At 44.2% G+C, this 22,518-nt stretch overlaps 1 protein-coding gene across 1 annotated transcript in view; it reads right to left on the bottom strand.

Moving 5' to 3' along the window:
* Positions 1-22,518, bottom strand: part of NELL1 (neural EGFL like 1) — a gene marked incomplete in the record, with an annotated part of 690,696 nt that overhangs the window by 644,974 nt on the left and 23,204 nt on the right. Inside the window, 1 exon segment of the mRNA XM_056527924.1 lies at positions 12,832-12,993. Coding sequence (XP_056383899.1) covers positions 12,832-12,871 — 40 coding nt within the window.

The following is a 22,518-nucleotide window of genomic DNA, read 5'->3' as shown; positions in this document are numbered from 1 at the left end:
ACGCCACAGCCCTGTAAGTAACAAGTATATTATATTATACAGTGTAACTACAACTATATTATATTATACAGTGTAACTACAACTATATTATATTATACAGTGTAACTACAACTATATTATATTATACAGTGTAACTACAACTATATTATATTATACAGTGTAACTACAACTATATTATATTATACAGTGTAACTACAACTATATTATATTATACAGTGTAACTACAACTATATTATATTATACAGTGTAACTACAACTATATTATATTATACAGTGTAACTACAACTATATTATACAGTGTAACTACAACTATATTATATTATACAGTGTAACTACAACTATATTATATTACACAGTGTAACTACAACTATATTATATTACACAGTGTAACTACAACTATATTATATTACACAGTGTAACTACAACTATATTATATTATACAGTGTAACTACAACTATATTAGATTATAGAGTATAAGTAACTACAACTATATTATATTATACAGTGTAACTACAACTATATTATATTATACAGTGTAACTACAACTATATTATATTATACAGTGTAACTACAACTATATTATATTATACAGTGTAACTACAACTATATTACATTTTGCAGTTTAACGACAACTATATTATATTATACAGTGTAACTACAACTATATTATATTATACAGTGTAAGTAACTACAACTATATTATATTATACAATGTAAGTAACTACAACTATATTATACAGTGTAACTACAACTATATTATATTATACAGTGTAACCACAACTATATTACATTTTGCAGTGTAACCACAACTATATTACATTTTGCAGTGTAACCACAACTATATTATACAGTGTAACTACAACTATATTATACAGTGTAACTACAACTATATTATATTATACAGTGTAACCACAACTATATTATATTATACAGTGTAACTACAACTATATTATATTATACAGTGTAACTACAACTATATTATATTATACAGTGTAACTACAACTATATTATATTATACAGTGTAACTACAACTATATTATATTATACAGTGTAACTACAACTATATTATATTATACAGTGTAACTACAACTATATTATATTATACAGTGTAACTACAACTATATTATATTATACAGTGTAACTACAACTATATTATATTATACAGTGTAACTACAACTATATTATATTATACAGTGTAACTACAACTATATTATATTATACAGTGTAACTACAACTATATTATACAGTGTAACTACAACTATATTATATTATACAGTGTAACTACAACTATATTATATTACACAGTGTAACTACAACTATATTATATTACACAGTGTAACTACAACTATATTATATTACACAGTGTAACTACAACTATATTATATTATACAGTGTAACTACAACTATATTATATTATAGAGTATAAGTAACTACAACTATATTATATTATACAGTGTAACTACAACTATATTATATTATACAGTGTAACTACAACTATATTATATTATACAGTGTAACTACAACTATATTATATTATACAGTGTAACTACAACTATATTACATTTTGCAGTTTAACGACAACTATATTATATTATACAGTGTAACTACAACTATATTATATTATACAGTGTAAGTAACTACAACTATATTATATTATACAATGTAAGTAACTACAACTATATTATACAGTGTAACTACAACTATATTATATTATACAGTGTAACCACAACTATATTACATTTTGCAGTGTAACCACAACTATATTACATTTTGCAGTGTAACCACAACTATATTATACAGTGTAACTACAACTATATTATACAGTGTAACCACAACTATATTATATTATACAGTGTAACTACAACTATATTATATTATACAGTGTAACTACAACTATATTATATTATACAGTGTAAGTAACTACAACTATATTATATTATACAGTGTAACTACAACTATATTATATTATACAGTGTAACTACAACTATATTACAATTTGCAGTGTAACTACAACTATATTATATTATACAGTGTAACTACAACTATATTATACAGTGTAACTACAACTATATTATACAGTGTAACCACAACTATATTATATTATACAGTGTAACTACAACTATATTATATTATACAGTGTAACTACAACTATATTATATTATACAGTGTAAGTAACTACAACTATATTATATTATACAGTGTAACTACAACTATATTATATTATACAGTGTAACTACAACTATATTATATTATACAGTGTAACTACAACTATATTATATTATACAGTGTAAGTAACTACAACTATATTATATTATACAGTGTAACTACAACTATATTATATTATACAGTGTAACTACAACTATATTACAATTTGCAGTGTAACTACAACTATATTACATTATACAGTGTAACTATAACTATATTATATTATACAGTGTAACTACAACTACATTATATTATACAAAGTAACTACAACTATATTATATCATACAGTGTAACTACAACTATATTATATTATACAGTGTAACTACAACTATATTATATTATACAGTGTAACTACAACTATATTATATTATACAGTGTAACTACAACTATATTATATTATACAAAGTAACTACAACTATATTATATCATACAGTGTAACTACAACTATATTATATTATACAGTGTAACTACAACTATATTATATTATACAGTGTAACTACAACTATATTATATTATACAGTGTAACTACAACTATATTATATTATACAGTGTAACTACAACTATATTATATTATACAGTGTAACTACAACTATATTATATTATACAAAGTAACTACAACTATATTATATCATACAGTGTAACTACAACTATATTATATTATACAGTGTAACTACAACTATATTATATTATACAGTGTAAGTAACTACAACTATATTGTATCACACTGTGCTCTAAATAGAGGAAGGTTTGCTGTGTCTGTCAGCGTAGTGTCCAGAGCATGGAGGCGCTACCAGGAGACAGGCCAGTACATCAGGAGACGTGGAGGAGGAGGCGGTAGGAGGCAACAACCCAGCAGCAGGGCAGCTAACTCCGCCTTTGTGCAAGGAGGAGCAGGAGGAGCACTGCCAGAGCCCTGCAAAATGACCTCCAGCAGGACACAAATGTGCATGTGTCCACTCAAATGGTCAGAAACAGACTCCATGAGGGTGGTATGAGGGCCCAACGTCCACAGGTGGGGGTTGTGCTTACAGCCCAACACCGTGCAGGACATTTGTCATTTGCCAGAGAAGCCCAAGTGCTTGCCAGCCCCCATGTGCTTGCCAGAGGTATCCTGTCTGCCATTAGGTACCGAGATGAGATCCTCAGACCCCTTGTGAGACCATATGCTGGTGCGGTTGGCCCTGGGTTCCTCCTAATACAAGACAATGCTAGACCTCATGTGGCTGGAGTGTGTCAGCAGTTCCTACAAGAGGAAGGCATTGATGCTATGGACTGGCCGCCCGTTCCCCCTGAATCCGATTGAGCACATCTGGGACGTCTCACTTAGTCCAGGTCTGGGAGGACATCCCCCAGGAGACCATCCTCCACGTCATCAGGAGCATGCCCAGGCGTTGTAGGGAGGTCATACGGGCATGTGGAGGCCACACACACTACTGAGCCTCATTGGGACTTGTTTTAAGGACATTACATAAAGTTGGATCAGCCTGTAGTGGGGTTTTCCACTGTGATTTTGAGTGTGACTCCATATCCAGACCTCCATGGGTTGATAAATTTAATTTCCATTGATAATTTTTGTGTGATTTTGTTGTCAGCGCATTCAACGTAAAGACGAAAGGATTTCATATGATTAGTTCATTCATTCAGATCTAGGACTTGTTATCTTAGTGTTCCCTTTATTTTTTTGAGTAGTATATATTGGAAAGAACAACAACACTGTATTGCCTTACAGTGGTTTCGTATACAATGTTTTCTTGGAAAAAATATCACTGCAGTTTTTTATACAATATTTTCAGCTAAAGCAGAACTGGATCAGCTGAACCTAGAGCATGCTGGGAGTTGTAGTTTGAGCTGGAGAGGCTCAGGTTGGATATCATTGCTCTCTTATAAGAAGTGTTCACACCCATTAGTCACATCCACTACAACCCAATACAATGATGATTTATCATCACTAAGGAAACTGCTACATCGTGCAAAGTCAGCAGTCGCCTACATGGGTGTCCGACCTGCGCTGCCCCTTCAGCTCCTTCCTGAAGAACAAAGCATCAGAAACCATAAAACCCCATGATAGAAATCCTCCTATATTAAGTAACCGAGAGCACGGGGTCAAGATAAGCAGTAACCCATTGATAGTACCTCGGAGGCAATATACAGAACTGACACGATTCACTATACTTCATACTAATAAGCAAATCTAGAGGGCTCTACATATATCTTAGTGTATAGATACCGCCACAGGCGGACAATGACCACGATACTCAATGGCAATCACAAAGTATCTACTGGTAAAGGCCATAAAGACCATAATACTAAGGGGCAAACATAATGGCCTTCATTTACTCAAGTCTTTTTCTCGGTTCTAGCGCCTAAATTTTAGTCGCACCATCTGTGCAACTATTTATGCGACCAAATTTTACGCCACACAACTGACACTTCAGAAACCACCTGCAGTGTTTTTTTTTCTCTCTCAAATGGGCGTTTTGCCAAAAAAAAAACTAAAAATACTCAGAGTACTCCCAAAATAACTCGAGAAAAAGTGTGAGTTTGCCTCACACAATAACCGACAGCCAAGAGGCCGAGTGAAATTTTAAAAAAAACGGAGCGATTTCTAACAAGGGGCTGTTTGCCATTGTGTTTTGTGTGAAAGTAACTTGTTTTATTACCTGAAAACATTTTGTACAGTTAAACACTTTTATGAATAAAATATTGAATGCTTTTGTGATGGTTAATGTTAAATTTTTTTTTTTCCTTTTTAACACATTTGCAATATTAGGTTAAAATCTATTTAACACCCAAGCTGATAAACAAGGATAATTGTTGTAATGTTTCACAAATTATAATACGTGAATGCTTTTGATTCATGGAAACATTTTTTAAACAAACAAGTCTAAACCATTTTGACTCACACCAGTAATTTCTTAAGCTCGGAGTTTGTGCGACACAATTGACTAATGCGACACAAAAAAACGTGCGACAGAAGAAAAAAAATGTGCGACGGAATAGTAAAGAAGCTTGAAAAAAAAAAAAAAAAAGACGAGTGATATTCAAATCACTCCAGAATAAAACACTCCAATCTTAGTAAATCAGGACCAATGTATCTACTAGTAAAGGCCATACATACTATGATACTCAAGGGCAATCACAATGTATCTACAGTGGTCCCTCAACATACGATGGTAATCCGTTCCAAACGGACCATCGTTTGTTGAAACCATCGTATGTTGAGGGATCCGTGCAATGTAAAGTATAGGACAGTGGTCTAGAACCTGCGGACCTCCAGATGTTGCAAAACTACAACACCCAGCATGCCCGGACAGCCGTTGGCTGTCCGGGCATTCTGGGTGTTGTAGTTTTGCAACATCTGGAGGTCCGCAGGTTGTAGACCACTGTTAGAGGATGTTGTACTCACCTGTCCCCGCCGCTCCGGACCGTCACCACTCGTCACCGCTGCTCGGATGTCACCGTCCATTGCTGTCACCGTGTCCCCGACGCTCCGGTAAGGCCTCTTCTTCCCCGGGATCCTCGCTCTCCGTCGCCGTCATCACGTCGCTACGCACACCGCTCCTATTGGATGACGGGACGGCGTGCGTAGCGACGTGATGACGGCGATGGAGAGCACTGACGATGCAGGGGATCCCGAAGAGGACGCGCTGAAGCCCCGAGGACAGGTAAGTGATCGTCAGCGGACCACACGGGGCACCATAAACGGCTATTCGGTGTCAGCTGAAGCAGTCAGCGCTGCCAGATAGCCGTTTATGCGATGACCCCGTCATAAAAAAACATTGTATGTTGATCTTCCTCCCGAAGTTTAGTAGAAAGTTGTAGAACTTTTCATTATGCAAATGGGAGCAGGGCGATTCCGTGAAACCAACCCGAGGGTGCAGATTTTATGAGATTCTGCAGTTCGACAGCCACTTTGCCCTAGGCCTGGCCAGAAGCCCAGTTAGGTCCTACATTGACCTCTACTTCTTTCCAGGTTCTGTTCGGGAATTGTTCATTTTACATCCACTCCTGGGAAAGCTGGGTGACAACAAATATGGACTCCAATGCTGTCCACCTATCTGTCATCCAGCTTTTCCATAGCCCTGATAGACAAATCTGTGTGTCCATATCAGTGTTTCCGATGCAGTGTGCTATTAGCTGTCGCAAAACTACAACTCCCAGCATGCCCGGACAGCCTAAGGCTTTGTACAGGAGTCCCATAGCTTCACCCTAGGACCTTGTTGGGCTTCCGGCCAGGCCTAGGACAAAGCTAAACTGCAGAATCTAAAGCAGTGTTTCCCAACCAGTGTGCCTCCAGCAGTTGCAAAACTACAAATCCCAGCATACCCGGACAACCAAAAAGACTTTACACAGGAGCCCCACAGCCCCTAGGATCATATTGGGCTTCCGGCCAGGACTAGGAAAAAGTCAAACTGCAGAATCTAAAGCAGTGTTTCCCAACCAGTGTGCCTCCAGCTGTTGCAAAACTACAACTCCCAGCATGCCCGGACAGCCGTTGGCTGTCCGGGCCTGCTGGGAGTTGTAGTTTTGCAACACTTGGAAACACACTGGTTCTGAAAACACTGTATATAATTATACACCCCCTGCTACACAATTGCCATTCAGGACTTTTGGAAAGCTGAATGTCACATGCAAGGGGTTAAACGCGACTTGGGACATGACATTGTGTTTTCACCTCGGATTGGTCGTGACCGTATCAGCGATTTTCATATATGGAGTAGCTCCATGGAACTCGGTGGTATAAATCTCCCGGTCAGATAAAGTCTTTTCCCTATAAAAGGTAAAGCTCGCAATCATAAAGATGTGATCGGCCGCGAGTGAATGAGATTTTTTATAGGACGGAGCTTATCGCCCTCGTACAAAGCCCCTCACGGGAGAATCTGACAAATGAACATATCTCACGGCTGTCAGGGGGCGCAGATAAAGACGCCGCTCCGCCTCCTTCTCTACCGCGCCAGGAACAAAATAAGAGCTTATAATTATTCAAAACATCTTCCGGGGTCAAGATGCTTATAAGACACTCGAATTATGAGGTGGAGTAGGGGTCCTCCAGACAGGCAGAGGGATACAGCCTCCATACTGATTCAACTGAGGAGAGGGGGGTCTTCAGGACTGGTGCAATCTCCTTACTACTAGGGTAAAACACTAACAAACCTCCTCCTCATGCAATCTCCTTACTACTGGGGTGACACACTGTAACAAACCTCCTCCTCATGTAATCTCCTTACTACTGGGGTGACACACTGTAACAAACCTCCTCCTCATGTAATCTCCTTACTACTGGGGTGACACACTGTAACAAACCTCCTCCTCATATAATCTCCTTACTACTGGGACGACACACTGTAACAAACCTCCTCCTCATGTAATCTCCTTACTAGCGGGGTGACACACTATAACAAACCTCCTCCTCATATAATCTCCTTACTACTGGGATGACACACTGTAACAAACCTCCTCCTCATGTAATCTCCTTACTAGCGGGGTGACACACTGTATCCGCCACTGAGCAGCCCTCAGGGGGCGCCATCACATTAGGGACATCCTTGTGTCCCGAAAGATCTTTTCAGGACACAAGGATGTCCCAGTTACCTTTCTGCTGCCCCGTCTTGACTTTAAAATTGCAGGATCCGCCAGGAGGTAGCGCACGAAGGGACGTCACTGACGTCCTGTGCGTGCGCCCATAGGAATGGAGGAGCGGAGCATCGAGGAGGAGGATGCGCGCGCATGGTAAATTACCTGTACGTCATCTTCAGTGCTCCGACCACCGCTCCTCCAAATCCGGGACCTACTGCTATGGCCTATAGTCCATAGCAGTAGATTGCGACCCCTGACAGGACAAGCGGCGGACGAAGCACTGAGGTGGGGCAGTACACTGTATATGACTGAAGGCTATATGTCTGTGGGGGAAATATACTGCACCTAATGTGGGGGGGGGGGGGAACTGTACTGCACCTAATGTGGGGGGGGGGGGGACTGTACTGCACCTAATGTGGGGGGGGGGGGGAACTGTACTGCACCTAATGTGGGGGGGAACTGTACTGCACCTAATGTGGGGGGGAACTGTACTGCACCTAATGTGGGGGGGAACTGTACTGCACCTAATGTGGGGGGGAACTGTACTGCACCTAATGTGGGGGGGGGAACTGTACTGCACCTAATGTGGGGGGGGACTGTACTGCACCTAATGTGGGGGGGGGACTGTACTGCACCTAATGTGGGGGGGAACTGTACTGCACCTAATGTGGGGGGGAACTATACTGCACCTAATGTGGGGGGGAACTATACTGCACCTAATGTGGGGGGAACTATTCTGCACCTAATGTGGGGGGGGGGGGAACTATACTGCACCTAATGTGGGGGAACTATACTGCCAACCTAATGTGGGGGGAACTATACTTCACCTAATGTGGAAGACTATACTGCACCTAATGTGTGGGGGGGGGGGGGGACTATATTGCACCTAATGTGGGGGGGGGGGGGGGGGGACTATATTGCACCTAATGTGGGGGAACTATACTGCACCTAATGTGGGGGAACTATACTGCACCTAATGTGGGGGAACTATACTGCACCTAATGTGGGGGAACTATACTGCACCTAATGTGCGGGAACTATACTGCACCTAATGTGCGGGAACTATACTGCCAATCTAATGTGGGGAAACTATACAAAAATATAAGATTGTGCTATTCCCTATAACTATTATTTTTCTGTATACGGGGATGTATGAGGGTAACTTTTTGCGCTGTGATTTGTAGTTTTTATCGGTACCATTTTTGTTTTGATGGGACTTTTCAATTACTTTTTAGATATTTTTTTATGGTATTTGAAGTGACCAAACATGTGCAAATCTGGTTAGGGCACTATTACGACTTTTGGGGCCCCACTTTTGATTTTGCCCAGGGCCACGCTAAGCCTAAAACCGGCCCTGTCTACAATCCTGTATGGTACACCTCTGATGATGTGTATCCATCCTAGAAATATTACATCACAGATCTCCTGTGTGTGTATATATATATATATATATATATATATATATATATATATATATATTCCATTTATGATTATACAGGCACAGACCAGAATTCTCAGTCTGTCTCTATTCTTTGTTACTTGGCAAGATCGCCCTCTTTTGTTCACTGGTTGCAACTGCAGGACACAAATTTCAAACTATTGAGAAATGTAATTGACTAAGGGCTCGTTCACATTAATGTCTTTCTCCATTCTCAAATCCATTTGAGCCTTTGGCAGATGGCTGTAAATAGGTGCCTCCAGCTATTGCAAAACTACAACTCCCAGCATGCCCGGACAGCCAACGGCTGTCCGGGCATGCTGGGAGTTGTAGTTTTGCAACATCTTAAAGGGGTACTCCGGTAGAAAACTTTTTCTTTTTTTTTTTTTTTTATCAACTGGTGCCAAAAAGTTAAACAGATTTGTAAATTAAAAAGGACAGTGCAGCTCACAATTTTCCAGCCGAGGTATAGTGATTAACACCTACACCAGGTGCACGAATTACGGAAGAAAAAGAAAAAATGCAATCACCACCTCAAGGCTAGTCTCCGATAATCTGATACATGATGGGCAAAAGGAGTTAGATAGAATACGTGCTTCAATTTTTGATGAAAAATTAACAAAATGTATTTATTAACAAAGACAGATAAAAATATCTAAACAAGTAAAATAAATATAAAATATAATAATAATAAAATATAAATATAATAAAATATAATAATAAAATATGGCATCCACAAAAAACATTAAATCAGTAAGATGATATATATATATATATATATATATATATATATATATATATATATATGATTGCTGCCAAACCTCCCGCAGCCAGACACCGGAATATCACCGTCCTGCAAGTGGACCTGAGAAAATGTACCGCAGGTAACATCACCAGCCGGTAAATATATTTATCCATTCGGACTGGGAGACATTATTGCACATTGACTTTTCATTATTCCGATTCATCAGATGCCGGACTATTAAATTAACCTGCATTCACTATTTATTCTCAGTGCGGGACTCTACACCTTTCCACAAGGGCCCTGTGGTATTAGGTTTGGCAGCAATCTATATATATACCATCTTACTGATTGCATGTTTTTTGTGGATGCCATATTTTATTATTATTATATTTCATTATAATATTTTACTATTATATTTTATTTTATTATTATATTTATTTTACCGTACTTGTTTAGATATTTTTATCTCTTTGTTATGAAATAAATTTTGCAAATTTTTCATCAAAAATTGAAGCACGTATTCTATCTAATTCCTTTTGCCCATCATGTATCAGATTTGTAAATTACTTCTATTTAAAAAAAAAATCTTAATTCTTCCAGTACTTATTAGCTGCTGAATACTACAGAGGAAATTCTTTTCTTTTTGGAACACAGAGCTCTCTGCTGACATCACAGGCACAGTGCTCTCTGCTGACACCTCTTAGGAACTGTCCAGAGCAGCATATATGTTTGCTATGGGGATTTTCTCCTACTCTGGACAGTTCTTAAAATGGACAGAGGTGTCAGCAGAGAGCACTGTGGTCATGATGTCACCAGAGAGCTCTGTGTTCCAAAAAGAAAATCATTTGTAGTGTTCACCAGCTAATAAGTACTGGAAGGATTAAGATTTTTTAATAGAAGTCATTTACAAATCTGTTTAACTTTCTGGCACCAGTTGATAAAAAAAAAAAAGTTTTCCACCAGAGTACCCCTTTACGAACCACAGTTTGTAGACCACTACTCTCTAATAGAGGAACATGATGTCAGTAAGAAAGTCTGGAGCAGAGTACCACAGAGAAGAGGTGTCAAGCTGGTATAATAGAAGGTTCCCTGAACAAATGTGTGTGGGCATGCATATAGTGCTTAGGATAACCCATTGTTCATAGCTGAACCTGAAACAAACATAAAAAGAAAACATATATAAAATAAGGCATTTACCAACCAACACCCAATCAACAGGTCCCACAGGGTTTCTAGTAGGACACTGCACTTGTGCGGAAATCACATGGATTACACAATGCTTGCATTTTGAGCGGCCAGAAACGCGCCCAGACGTCTGCCCCCGTGGTTCTCGCAGAACGGCCTCTAATTCGGAAGTTTTGCTTAAATTGAAAGAGACATTTCAGGCCCGGGTGAGGTCACGAACCCTAATCTAAATAAGAACGGCGAAGATTAAACCTTATCTGGAGCGAAGACGTCTCCAAGACAACACATTAATTTCTTGTAATTTTGCGACTGTGTTGATATTAGAGAGCTGGCGAATCCTCGACCTGACAAATGTTAACGTGTCACCCCCCACCCCCCCCTGATCTTTTTCCTTCACCCCGACAGGCTGTCATAGAGCGGCGGTCAATCTGGAGATGACGATAAGACGCGGCACTGAAGGTAAATATGAATTCCATTTAAATGAGTGATGTAAACATCTAAATGATGATATTTAATGGAAAACAGGGGTATACACGTTAGACCACCAGAGAAAGGGGGACCAATGACAATTTTAACACAAATGTTGGCAATAGGGGGGGGAACTGTACTGCACACCTAATGTGGGGGAACAGTACTGCACACCTAATGTGGGGGAACTGTACTGCACACCTAATGTCCTGCACATTAGGTGTGCAGTACAGTTCCCCCACATTAGGTGTGCAGTACAGTTAATCTGGGGGAACTACAACCTAATGTGGGGAACTATACTGTACCTAATGTGGGGGTGCTCCGTCTTCCAGGCAGCCTTAATCTGGCCTTGAGAGAGATGTAGGGAAAAAAACATGACCTTTGCCAGTTGGCGCTGCCAGTTTCCTATCCTTAGGATATGTTAATAGAAACAATAAACAGGGTGGTAGTGGAGGGCGTGTTTCAGGGGTGTTCTCTACCTTCCTCAGGGCACTTACAGTAAATCTGATCTGAGGAAGGGAGGGAACACCCTCGAAACACATCCTCCACTATCCCGTTTATTGTTTTATGCACTTGTGTGTCATTGGCCCCTTGATCTGAATTTTTATGCTGGACTTAGGTGAATTCGTGAATTGGCCCTTAGGCTCTAGGACGCGGGAGCTATATCTAGGTCTGCACCCAAAGAAATTAGGGTGGAGGGGGTTGTCTCATGGGTCATAAACTACTGGGAGGGGCAGCTTGATTTCCTTTTCTTCTATGGCTTACACAGCAATTCTGCACAAATTTCGGAATTCTGTCGAAATTGCGCCAGAATTGCGCCAGAATTCTATGTTCTCTAAAAACAAAATTCTGCCAAAATTCAAGCCCCATTTAAGTTCAATGGGATTTCGCCCGAAATTCCGTAAAATTAAGAGACCGGACATATTTTTGCCGAATGCGGAATTTCCGTGGCAGCAATTTTCCGGAAAGGAAATTCCGCTGTCTGAATGGAATAGCACTGAATCTGATGTGCAGTAAATTCCAGTGGAATCTCCGGGGGAATTCCACGTCGAAATTCCGCCGTGTGGACATGGAACAGCACTCAGGAGCCCAGGAAAGATGAATGACACCCTCACCCGCCACCCAGCTTTCCTAGGAACAGAAACAGCTTGAAAGAAGAGTTTGACTCCATCACTTAGTACAAGTGCACAGATGTGCGTTCTGCTGAACTGACCGTAATGCTGGTAATTGTAGTTCACCACTGCAGACGACATCCTAGGCAGATCGGGAATCCTCGGCTCCAGCTTGTTGTAACAACCTTGTCCTTAAATGTCCCGGCTGATTGCAGCAAACTCATTACGGTTAGATTATGGAAGGAAACCTCCAGGCATTACAACTGCAGATGAAATAACCGATATATATTTGTATATATCACTGTGCGGTATCATTATAGTCTACACCCGGCGCTAATGGCAGAGAATCATCATTATGGGTCCTATACTAAAACACATTACAAGGTATTCAGTAATAAGGATCATGGGGTCCAGATTATACAGAGCAGTGTTTTCCAACCAGCGTGCCTCCAGCTGGTGCAAAACTACAACTCCCAGCATGCACGGACAGCCGTTGGCTGTCCGGGCATGCTGGGAGTTGTAGTTTGGCAACAGCTGGAGGCTCCATGGTTGGAAAACACTGACTGATGTGTACGATGGCCTCTTGATCCTCTATTGACTCTGGATGTCAGAGGAGAGAAGGGTCAGGGAAGTGTCCTCCTGCAGAATACATGTGCTAGTGTATGCTAGGGAGTTGAAGCATGCTGGGAGTTGTAGTTTAGAAACAGCTGGAGGCACACTGGTTGGAAAACACTGATCTATGTGTATGATGGTTTTTCAAATCTCTGTTGACTCTGGATGTCAGAGGAGGGAAGGGTCGGGCAAGTGTCTCCCTGCAGAATACATGTGCTAGTGTATGTGAGGAGTGCATGCTGGGAGTTGTAGTTTTGAAACAGCTGGAGGCACCTTGGTTGGGAAACACTGATCTATGTGTGCAATGGCCTCTCGACTTTCTGTTGACTCTGGATGTCAGAGGAGAGAAGGGTCGGGCAAGTGTCTCCCTGCAGAATACATGTGATAGTGTATGTGGGGATTGGGATTGCAATGTGCTAGTGTATGTGGGGATTGGGATTGCATGCTGGGAGTTGTAGTTTAGCAACAGCTGGAGGCCCACTGGTTTGGAAACACTGATCTATGTGTATGATGGCCTCTTGACTCTGGATGTCAGAGGAGAGAAGGGTCGGGCAAGTGTCCCCCTGCAGAATACATGTGCTAGTGTATGTAAGGATGGGGAGTGCATACTGGGAGTTGTAGTATTGCAACAGCTGGAGGCATGCCGGTTGGAAAACACTGCTCCATGTGTACGATGGTTTTTAAAATCTCTGTTGACTCTGGATGTCAGAGGAGAGAAGGGTCAGGCAAGTGTCCCCCTGCAGAATACATGAGCTAGTGTATATAGGGATGGGGAGTGCATACTGGGAGTTGTAGTTTTGAAAACAGCTGGAGGCACCCTGGTTGGGAAACACTGATCTATGTGTACGATGGCCTCTCAACTTTCTGTTGACTCTGGATGTCAGAGGAGAGAAGGGTCGGGCAAGTGTCCCCCTGCAGAATAAATGTGCTAGTGTATACGGGGAAGGAGCATGCATGATGGGAGTTGTAGTTTTGTAACGTTCAGAGGCACCCTGGTTGGGAAAGATTGATATAGAAGGTAGATCTGTACCAAGATAGTGATGATCTAGTATTTCTATTTACGCATTCGCCATTCCATGCACAAGTATCCCCGTAGCCCCTATCAGACTAGCGTTGCTTTTAGCCTTATATATAAGTGTGATATTGTTTATACGGTGGTTTTCTCGCCTCATCCTATAAATAAGTCATCATGATCCTGTCACTACACATTACTGTCAATCCGTATATCGGGGATACGGCTATGATACAATGTGACAACGAAACCTGTCAGACTCAGCTCCTGGATAAATGGTAACATCGCCCACTGTAACCCGAAATAATCATTCTGTGTATTTCACAAAATAAGAGTAAAAAATTGTTTGAGAAATGCCAAATATAAGAGTGCAGGGGAGATGTAAATGGCAAAATATCGGGAAATGGAAATTTTCTACAAGAATATAACTACTATAATACTGCCTCCTATATACAAGAATATAACTACTATAATACTGCTCCTATATACAAGAATATAACTACTATAATACTGCTCCTATACACAAGAATATAACTACTATAATACTGCTCCTATATACAAGAATATAACTACTATAATACTGCTCCTATATACAAGAATATAACTACTATAATACTGCCTCCTATACACAAGAATATAACTACTATAATACTGCCTCCTATACACAAGAATATAACTACTATAATACTGCCCCTATACACAAGAATATAACTACTATAATACTGCCTCCTATATACAAGAATATAACTACTATGATACTGCCTCCTATATACAAGAATATAACTACTATGATACTGCCTCCTATATACAAGAATATAACTACTATAATACTGCTCCTATATACAAGAATATAACTACTATAATGGCATACAAGGAGATTTACACCAGGCACTGCCTACTCGCTAATTCTTGCTGCTCCGGACTGTCGGAATGATGAACTGCTCTAGTGTGTACACCTCGCGGGGAGCGTCTACGTCTGACAGGCAAACAGTTCCATATGATATTCATCAAAGAGAAAAAGAATAGACGGACGACTCACCCAGGTGCAGTAAAAAATTCTTCTTTATTTTCATGAAGTTTTCGTATATCCACGGCAGAGCAGTACAGGGGGGTTATCGGGGGGATGCAGGGTGCGGGTGTGCAACAATTGTATCGCTCGTTCACTGAGCTTCTTCTGGCTTCCCACTGCTCTGCCGTGGATATACGAAAACTTCATGAAAATAAAGAAGAATTTTTTACTGCACCTGGGTGAGTCGTCCGTCTATTCTTTTTCTCTTTGATGAATAACTACTATAATACTGCTCCTATATACAAGAATATAACTACTATAATACTGCCCCCTATATACAAGAATATAACTACTATAATACTGCCCCCTATATACAAGAATATAACTACTATAATAGCAAATTGAGAAAAAGGTTGCTTCTGCACTCACCCTTCTTGCGCTGCTTCACTGTGTCACTGAGTTAGTCCATGTACGTCCGGCCGCTGTACGGGAGATGATACGGAGAGATCGCTGCAGCCGGAGCTGAGCGGTGACAGCTACGAGCTCGTTTCGCGGTTAAAACCGCTTCTTCGGGCCTCACCTCGTGTCTGTCTGAGCGCATCCTTTATCTGGGCGCTCCTATGACGTCATCCTCGGTAGGAGGAGACTAGTGTTACCTGTTCAGGTACGTGATTGACATTCACAAAAAATGTTTTCAAAGTGAATAAAAACAAAGAAGTTGCAATAAGAATATAAAGATGTGTAAGGGGGGAGTGAGATAAATTCAAGCAAAAAAGGGAAATTTAATGTACACGTGGACGCGGGTGAGGCCCGAAGAAGCGGTTTTAACCGCGAAACGAGCTCGTAGCTGTCACCGCTCAGCTCCGGATGCAGCGATCTCTCCGTATCATCTCCCGTACAGCGGCCGGCCGTACATGGACTAACTCAGTGACACAGTGAAGCAGCGCAAGAAGGGTGAGTGCAGAAGCAACCTTTTTCTCAATTTGCTATTTTGGACATTGTTCTCTCCTGCTTTTTTGCACCACCCCGCTCCATACCTCCGACATCCCCTGTCACAGTGTACACACTCCCGGATATTGTGGGTGACCGCGGTGCGGTCCTATCTCTCTATCTCCCCTCCACATAACTACTATAATACTGCTCCTATATACAAGAATATAACTACTATAATACTGCTCCTATACACAAGAATATAACTACTATAATACTGCCTCCTATATACAAGAATATAACTACTATAATACTGCCCCCTATATACAAGAATATAACTACTATAATACTGCCCCCTATATACAAGAATATAACTACTATAATACTGCTCCTATATACAAGAATATAACTACTATAATACTGCCCCCTATATACAAGAATATAACTACTATAATACTGCTCCTATATACAAGAATATAACTACTATAATACTGCTCCTATATACAAGAATATAACTACTATAATACTGCCCCCTATATACAAGAATATAACTACTATAATACTGCCTCCTATATACAAGAATATAACTACTATAATACTGTCCCCTATATACAAGAATATAACTACTATAATAGTGCTCCTATATACAAGAATATAACTACTATAATACTGCTCCTATATACAAGAATATAACTACTATAATACTGCTCCTATATACAAGAATATAACTACTATAATACTGCTCCTATATACAAGAATATAACTACTATAATACTGCCTCCTATATACAAGAATATAACTACTATAATACTGCTCCTGTATACAATAATATAACTACTATAATACTGCCTCCTATATACAAGAATATAACTAATATAATACTGATTCTTCTTAGTAACTCTTCCTTTCTCTGTAACCACCTTTCTTTCTTCAGCGGTAATATATGAGCGGACTTATTGGATGTGTAAGTGTGTGGCGGCACTGAGGCCCCGACCTTGCGGCTGATGAGATGGCGTCAGGCTCTATAAAACATCAGGCAGTAAAGTTGGGGCGGTGACATTTTTACGGGGCAGTCATAGGAACATTGTTTTACAGTAGGAAAGTTTCGCTGTCTCGATGGGGAAAAGTCTTCAACTATACATCAGTAGCTTTTAATGTCAGTCCGGATGTGGCGGTATAGACTTTCCGTGCAGACAATCTCAGAATCGGTTTGACAGAACGGCCTCCATTGAAGTGACAGGATGGGCCGGGTGAAGCGTTTTATCATGATGTGGCGCTATTTTCTGGTGACACTGAGTGGGTTCATTCATCCAGTTCTATCTTTTATGAAATGGAGAATATTCTGGGAATTCAGGACCATGCGAGTCCCTGAGGATCCGATGCTTTAAGGTCAGGGTTTCCCAACAAGGGTACCTCCAGCTGTTGCAAAACAACAATTCCCAGCATGCACGGACAGCCTTCGGCCCACGTTGGTGCATTCTTGATATTCCACTTTGGAATTATTGCAATTGTCGCAAGTCAGCTGCAACAGTTACTAGGCAGATAATGAGGTTGTGGTCACCCATGATTTCGCAATGTCATGTGACCAAAAGTCGCCATATAATCCTGCCATATTAATAAACTGCACCACATTAACAGGGTGTATATACTACAGAAGCAGACTAGGCAGTTTCTATTGGTACTCAAAAAAAAATAAAAATAGTGAAGAAGAGAGCGTCAGAAGGACGTGTTTCAGGGGTGTTCTCCACCTTCTTCAGATCGGAATCACTTTCAGTGTTCTGAGGAAGGTAGAGAACACCCCCGAAACACGCCCTCCACTAACACCCTGTTTATTGTTTTGGATTCAGTAATACGGATCATGGGGTTTATATTATCCAGACCAGTGTTTTCCAACCAGTGTGCCTCCAGCTGTTGCAAAACTACAACTCCCAGCATGCCCGGAAAGAATACACTAATACGTAAATTCTGCAGGGGGACACTTGCCCGACCCTTCTCTCTTCTGACATCCAGATTCAACAGCGATTTGAGAAACCATCATACATATAGATCAGTGTTTTCCAACCAGTGTGCCTCCAGCTGTTGCTAAACTACAACTCCCAGCATGCACTCCACATCCCAGCATACACTAGCACATGTATTCTGCAGGGGAACACTTGCCCGATCATTCTCTCCTCTGACATCCAGAGTCATCAGAGAGTCGAGAGGCCATTGTACACATAGGTCAGTGTTTTCCAACCTTGGAGCCTGCAGCTGTTGCGAAATATAGACAGAACAAGGTCATTCATGTCAGAAAGGAGTAATGCTACATATAGTAGCTCAGTGTTTCCCAACCAGTGTGCCTCCAGCTGTTGCAAAACAACAATTCCCAGCATGCCCGGACAGCCGAATTGTAATTTTGCAACAGCTGGAGGCACACTGGTTGGGAAACACTGTTGTAGGTCTTCGTCATCCTACCCCACCATTATTACTAATGTATCCTCTAGGCGACACAAAGTGCCGAATCCCCAGTAAATGGACCGTGGTCTCCATCCATTTGGGCCGAGCGGTTTAGATTATATGAAGTGGACGGGGGCTGAGGACACAGTTACGGAGCATTAGGATGGGATCAGACGGCTAATGGATTGTTACAGTGTATCAGCCCACAAAACCATTCATCTTAATCCAAGATAAATTTCCAAATGTTTTGGTCGGTGAAGCCGCGGTGGGAAACACAATCCATGAAGGACGATTTAAGATTTGGATAATCCATATTTTTTCTCAAGAAGAGTCCTAGAAATAATGATGGGGTCAGCGGTGATCTGTTTGGCAATTTCATACATATTGTTTAAAGGGGTAGGTACATCTAAGCTGGGAGTCTGGAGGACAGGGGAGTCTGGAGGAGGAGGAGGAGGGACGAGGACAGGGGAGTCTGGAGGAGGAGGAGGAGGGACGAGGACAGGGGAGTCTGGAGGAGGAGGAGGAGGGACGAGGACAGGGGAGTCTGGAGGAGGAGGAGGAGGGACGAGGACAGGGGAGTCTGGAGGAGGAGGAGGAGGAACGAGGACAGGGGAGTCTGGAGGAGGAGGAGGAGGGACGAGGACAGGGGAGTCTGGAGGAGGAGGAGGAGGAGGAGGGACGAGGACAGGGGAGTCTGGAGGAGGAGGAGGAGGGACGAGGACAGGGGAGTCTGGAGGAGGAGGAGGAGGAGGGGGGACGAGGACAGGGGAGTCTGGAGGAGGAGGAGGAGGGACGAGGACAGGGGAGTCTGGAGGAGGAGGAGGAGGAGGGACGAGGACAGGGGAGTCTGGAGGAGGAGGAGGAGGAGGGACGAGGACAGGGGAGTCTGGAGGAGGAGGAGGAGGAGGGACGAGGACAGGGGAGTCTGGAGGAGGAGGAGGAGGAGGAGGGACGAGGACAGGGGAGTCTGGAGGAGGAGGAGGGACGAGGACAGGGGAGTCTGGAGGAGGAGGAGGAGGGACGAGGACAGGGGAGTCTGGAGGAGGAGGAGGAGGAGGAGGGACGAGGACAGGGGAGTCTGGAGGAGGAGGAGGAGGGACGAGGACAGGGGAGTCTGGAGGAGGAGGAGGAGGAGGAGGGACGAGGACAGGGGAGTCTGGAGGAGGAGGAGGAGGAGGAGGGACGAGGACAGGGGAGTCTGGAGGAGGAGGAGGAGGGACGAGGACAGGGGAGTCTGGAGGAGGAGGAGGGACGAGGACAGGGGAGTCTGGAGGAGGAGGAGGAGGGACGAGGACAGGGGAGTCTGGAGGAGGAGGAGGAGGGACGAGGACAGGGGAGTCTGGAGGAGGAGGAGGGGGGGACGACGAGGACAGGGGAGTCTGGAGGAGGAGGAGGGGGGACGACGAGGACAGGGGAGTCTGGAGGAGGAGGAGGGGGGACGAGGACAGGGGAGTCTGGAGGAGGAGGAGGGGGGACGAGGACAGGGGAGTCTGGAGGAGGAGGAGGGGGGACGAGGACAGGGGAGTCTGGAGGAGGAGGAGGGACGAGGACAGGGGAGTCTGGAGGAGGAGGAGGGACGAGGACAGGGGAGTCTGGAGGAGGAGGGACGAGGACAGGGGAGTCTGGAGGAGGAGGAGGAGGGACGAGGACAGGGGAGTCTGGAGGAGGAGGAGGAGGGACGAGGACAGGGGAGTCTGGAGGAGGAGGAGGAGGGACGAGGACAGGGGAGTCTGGAGGAGGAGGAGGAGGGACGAGGACAGGGGAGTCTGGAGGAGGAGGAGGGAGGGACGAGGACAGGGGAGTCTGGAGGAGGAGGAGGAGGGACGAGGACAGGGGAGTCTGGAGGAGGAGGAGGAGGGACGAGGACAGGGGAGTCTGGAGGAGGAGGAGGAGGAGGGACGAGGACAGGGGAGTCTGGAGGAGGAGGAGGAGGAGGGACGAGGACAGGGGAGTCTGGAGGAGGAGGAGGGACGAGGACAGGGGAGTCTGGAGGAGGAGGAGGGACGAGGACAGGGGAGTCTGGAGGAGGAGGAGGGACGAGGACAGGGGAGTCTGGAGGAGGAGGAGGGACGAGGACAGGGGAGTCTGGAGGAGGAGGAGGGACGAGGACAGGGGAGTCTGGAGGAGGAGGAGGGACGAGGACAGGGGAGTCTGGAGGAGAGGAGGGACGAGGACAGGGGAGTCTGGAGGAGGAGGAGGGACGAGGACAGGGGAGTCTGGAGGAGGAGGAGGGACGAGGACAGGGGGAGTCTGGAGGAGGAGGGAGGGACGAGGACAGGGGAGTCTGGAGGAGGAGGAGGGACGAGGACAGGGGAGTCTGGAGGAGGAGGAGGGACGAGGACAGGGGAGTCTGGAGGAGGAGGAGGGAGAGGACAGGGGAGTCTGGAGGAGGAGGAGGGAGAGGACAGGGGAGTCTGGAGGAGGAGGAGGGAGAGGACAGGGGAGTCTGGAGGAGGAGGAGGGAGAGGACAGGGGAGTCTGGAGGAGGAGGAGGGAGAGGACAGGGGAGTCTGGAGGAGGAGGAGGGGAGAGGACAGGGGAGTCTGGAGGAGGAGGAGGGAGAGGACAGGGGAGTCTGGAGGAGGAGGAGGGGAGAGGACAGGGGAGTCTGGAGGAGGAGGAGGGAGAGGACAGGGGAGTCTGGAGGAGGAGGAGGGAGAGGACAGGGGAGTCTGGAGGAGGAGGAGGGAGAGGACAGGGGAGTCTGGAGGAGGAGGAGGGAGAGGGAGAGGACAGGGGAGTCTGGAGGAGGAGGAGGGAGAGGGAGAGGACAGGGGAGTCTGGAGGAGGAGGAGGGAGAGGACAGGGGAGTCTGGAGGAGGAGGAGGGGAGAGGAGAGGACAGGGGAGTCTGGAGGAGGAGGAGGGAGAGGACAGGGGAGTCTGGAGGAGGAGGAGGGAGAGGAGAGGACAGGGGAGTCTGGAGGAGGAGGAGGGAGAGGACAGGGGAGTCTGGAGGAGGAGGAGGGAGAGGACAGGGGAGTCTGGAGAGGGGAGGAGGGAGAGGACAGGGGAGTCTGGAGGAGGAGGAGGGAGAGGACAGGGGAGTCTGGAGGATGAGGAGGGAGAGGACAGGGGAGTCTGGAGGAGGAGGGAGGAAGGACAGGGGAGTCTGGAGGAGGGAGAGGACAGGGGAGTCTGGAGGAGAGAAGGGAGAGGACAGGGGAGTCTGGAGGAGGAGGAGGGAGGACAGGGGAGTCTGGAGGAGGAGAGGGAGAGGACAGGGGAGTCTGGAGGAGGAGGGAGAGGACAGGGAGTCTGGAGGAGGAGGGAGAGGACAGGGGAGTCTGGAGGAGGAGGGAGAGGACAGGGGAGTCTGGAGGAGGAGGGAGAGGACAGGGGAGTCTGGAGGAGGAGGGAGAGGACAGGGGAGTCTGGAGGAGGAGGGAGAGGACAGGGGAGTCTGGAGGAGGAGGGAGAGGACAGGGGAGTCTGGAGGAGGAGGGAGAGGACAGGGGAGTCTGGAGGAGGAGGGAGAGGACAGGGAGTCTGGAGGAGGAGGGAGAGGACAGGGGAGTCTGGAGGAGGAGAGGACAGGGAGTCTGGAGGAGGAGGGACAGAGGAGTCTGGAGGGAGAGGACAGAAGTTTGTGACGAATCGAATTTACTGTAAGTTCGCTCATCTCTAATTACCACCATACAGTAATGGCATAATGGTCATATACCTGGTATACAACGGCGCTGTACAGAGTATTGTCACTCTGCAGACATTAAAAGAGAATATAGCAGTGGTCTCCAACCTGCGGACCTCCAGATATTGCAAAACTACAACTCCCAGCATGCCCGGACAG

The sequence above is a fragment of the Hyla sarda genome, chromosome 6 (genome assembly GCF_029499605.1).
Source record: "Hyla sarda isolate aHylSar1 chromosome 6, aHylSar1.hap1, whole genome shotgun sequence".
NCBI classification, from domain to species: domain Eukaryota; kingdom Metazoa; phylum Chordata; class Amphibia; order Anura; family Hylidae; genus Hyla; species Hyla sarda.
The sequence above is the reverse complement of the archived record's forward strand: the minus strand, read 5'-3'. Positions and strand labels throughout refer to the sequence as shown.